The sequence below is a fragment of the Lactuca sativa genome, chromosome 4 (genome assembly GCF_002870075.4).
Source record: "Lactuca sativa cultivar Salinas chromosome 4, Lsat_Salinas_v11, whole genome shotgun sequence".
Lineage (NCBI taxonomy): Eukaryota > Viridiplantae > Streptophyta > Magnoliopsida > Asterales > Asteraceae > Lactuca > Lactuca sativa.
In genome coordinates, this window is record NC_056626.2 from 215,865,702 (window position 1) to 215,869,124 (window position 3,423).

The 3,423-nt window shown below is 40.1% G+C and overlaps 1 protein-coding gene across 1 annotated transcript; it reads right to left on the reverse strand.

Annotated features, from left to right (window-relative positions):
* Positions 1-621: 621 nt before the first annotated feature.
* LOC128133579 (uncharacterized) lies at positions 622-1,443 on the reverse strand. The gene has a single exon (XM_052771076.1). It carries the CDS (start codon positions 1,441-1,443, stop codon positions 622-624), a length of 822 nt encoding a protein of 273 aa, XP_052627036.1.
* Positions 1,444-3,423: the final 1,980 nt, after the last annotated feature.

The window sequence follows — 3,423 nt, forward strand, 5'->3', positions numbered from 1 at the left end:
TATCACATCAAAACTACCTAGCTCTATAGGAATTAGGTCAATGCTAAATAGGTTATCAGCTCAATTCAGAGTACAACCAGGAATTATATCATTAGCCCTAATTTCATACCCATCAGCAAGTTCAATAGCATAAGCATTCCTCATCTTTTTCGATTTCAAGTCAATTAACGGTCTAAATGCTAAAGAAACAAAGCTCCTATATGCTCCCGCATCAAATATTATTGATGCAAAATGGTTGCCCAGGAGAAACATACCTGTTATAACTTCAGGGTTCCGACGAGCTTCTTCTGCACCAATCACAAAGGCTACACCTCTTGGTCGTCCAACTTGATTTCCTTGGAAGTTTTTCCTGGCTTGGCCTTGTCCATTGTTATCAGGTCCTTTTTTCAGTTTGGGACATGCTCTACGGAGATGATCAGTACTCCCGCACTCGTAACATGCCCTTTTTCCTTCCTTATTCATCTTACAATACTTCGAGTAATGGCCTGTTTGCTTACAGTTTTGACATACTGGGCAAGCTCCCTTGTGATGAAAGTTACACTTATTTCACTTCGGAAGCGATCCTGAGTACTGCTTTCTTTCCTGCACTTCCTGTTCTTGATTTTTCACTGGTTCTTGCTCCTAGGCTCTTACCATAAAGTTTCTTGAGACTTTCTGCTTCCTCCCTGACTTGCCTCCATACTTCTTCTCTCCCTGATCTGCTGGCTTCCTCTTACTACTAGAGATTTCCTTTGTCGATGCTCTCATCCTTATCACATCATTGGTTAGTCTATTTGCTAGACTTACTGCACTTTGAATATTAGTTGGGTTTGCTGAGGTAACTATTCCCCGAATCTCTGGTGCCAGACCCCAGATGTAACGATCTATCCGTTTCTCCTCAGGAGTAACCATGTGAGGTACCAGTTTTGCTAGTTCATGAAATCGGACTATGTACTTCTCTATCTGTGTTCCAACCATAGAATGGTTCCAGAATTCAGATTCAAGCTTCTGAAGTTCGTCCTTGGGACAATACTCCTCTACCAGTAGCTTCTTTAGATCTTCCCAAGTTAGTTGATATGCTGCCGTACGGCCTCGGGTTTGCACTAGAGTATTCCACCAGGTTAATGCCCTATCTTGGAATAGGCAAGATGCATACTCAACTTTTTTGCGCTCGAGGCATTTGCTAATGTGAAGGACCGACTCCATGCTGTCAATCCATTTCAGCAACCCGACCGCACCTTCCTTTCCATGGAACTCCTTAGGTTTACAGGCCATAAAGGACTTGTAGTTGCATTCTCTTTCATTGTTTCCTCGATTTCCTCCACTACTTCCTTGGTTAGCATTAAGTCTTGCAGTTACTTGAGTAACAATGTTTGGGATTGCTTGCATGAGTTGTTGTGCTACAATATGAGCAACATCGGGTGTTTCGTTTTGTGGGCGCCCACGATTAGGCCTTCCTGACATGGTTCTATGACACAAGAGTAGAAATACGTATAAATACATAAAATAATGTATAATATTTAGTTCACTACTATTTTGAAAACCATAAGTGTTGTCAAATTAATGGGTTGCATTAATACTATGCATATAGATTTGAGAAAGGAAAGAAAAAAAAAGATTAAACCATTGACTAAATAAATTCTAGGGTTTGACCTCATAGTAAAAGTTTTCAAACATAAAATAAAATTCTTCATTACCATTTGACATTGTCTTAAAACCAAGCCAATACATCAATCCCAAAATAAAGTTTCAAATGTTTTTCCCAAAAGACACCCAACATGGGTTCTCATTTCATGACAAAATAAAATAAAATACTGAAATCAGAACCAATCAGAACCAAACACTAATCGCTATCCCAATGAGAAAAATCAACACCACAATCAGTAATAGCCCAACAAGCACATAATATGCGGTCATCGCACGACATGCCACTCGTCTAGCAGCACTAGCAGTGTCAGCAGTCTCCATCGAATGCTGAAACAGGATTTCCATCCTTCTCAATACTTCATCCAAAACTTCTCGATGCCCAGCTATCACAGCGAGACTATGATGTAGGCCCGCTGCTATCGACTGCAATCTCCGGGACTCCTCCGGGGTCATACCTGACTGTCTGACAGGTATCCGTATGACTTGCTGTGGTGAGGGTGCTCTCGGTCCTGCATTGATGGGTCCTACCCCGATAGGTCCTTCCGTGCCAAGTCCTGCTGTGCTGGTGGCTATCCTCCCTGGAATGGGAACACTCTTCCTCACCGTCCTCCGAATGCGAAGTCCATAAAGTGGTGGTTGTGGCAACACCGATGTAGGTGATGCCTCGCGTCGTTGATTTGGGGCGTTGTCATTACTGATCTCTACCGAGTTTCCTGTATCTTCCGTGTCCTCTGATGGGTCTTCTTCTACCGAGGCGGGGGGATTACGTCGAGGGATAATAGTGACGTAGCCGGATTCGTCGGCTGAGGCGGTAGCGCGGGAAGATGACGATGTGGACATAGTGGACTGAGACATAGTTTCAATGAGATATGAAATAAATGACAATGCATTCCTATATTATGCAATGCTTACACACACCAAAATTTACCATTTTGAATTTTTGAAATAAAGTTTTCTCAAATATTTTTGTTGAACATATTCCCATTATAATTAGCTCAGGCTTTGTATAAATCTTTCCTTAATTAAACATAGGTGATCAGGCTATGTTTAATTGAGGTCCAACGATACAACGCCCGACCTAATTATACTTGTAATATGTTTGATGTAAAAAGAATTTCTTTATAAGTTTTGTTTATAGGTTGTGTTTTCTTAAAGAAAAACCGAGGTTCTTTATAACTTTAGCTCTGATACCACTTTTGTCACACCCCGCTAAAGCGGAAACGCAAGATATGACAGCGATAACGGTTTCATTGCAAAAGATAAAGATACATCACCATAGCAGTATTTAAAAGTTTACAACCCATAGCTTAAAAAGAAACAAAGTACAAGTTTTTCCAAAACAACATTGTTCAAAATATAACTTCATAATAGCTTTAACACGATGCAGCATGCTCTATGATGATGAATCTTTACATCCACTTACTAATTATTTCCTGAAAAAGCATGTAAAACGAGCGTCAACTATGAAAATAGTTGGTGAGTTCACAAGTTTATAAAATCGAGCTTGAATTAAGGCTTTTCGTAAATACAAGTACATTGCTTTAATGATAAACAAAGTTGATTGCTATTAATGAATACAAGTTTATTGCTATAACGAGAAACGAGTTTGTATGTATATGAGCAAACAATGAGTCTCAACCAAACCTATGACTGAAGACCTATCGAGATCTATGCTTAGCGTTCCATAGATGAATATGGTATCATGCACTCTAGCAATAGGGCGAGTGAGGTGTTGTCAATTCCTAATAGCGCTATCCATAATGACCATTGGCTCGAAGAGTTAATGGTTAGAGATAA

What these genes read in the sequence shown, in the direction of transcription:
- LOC128133579 (XM_052771076.1), bottom strand. Translation starts at nt 1,443, where the DNA reads ATGTCAGGAAGGCCTAATCGTGGGCGCCCACAAAACGAAACACCCGAT.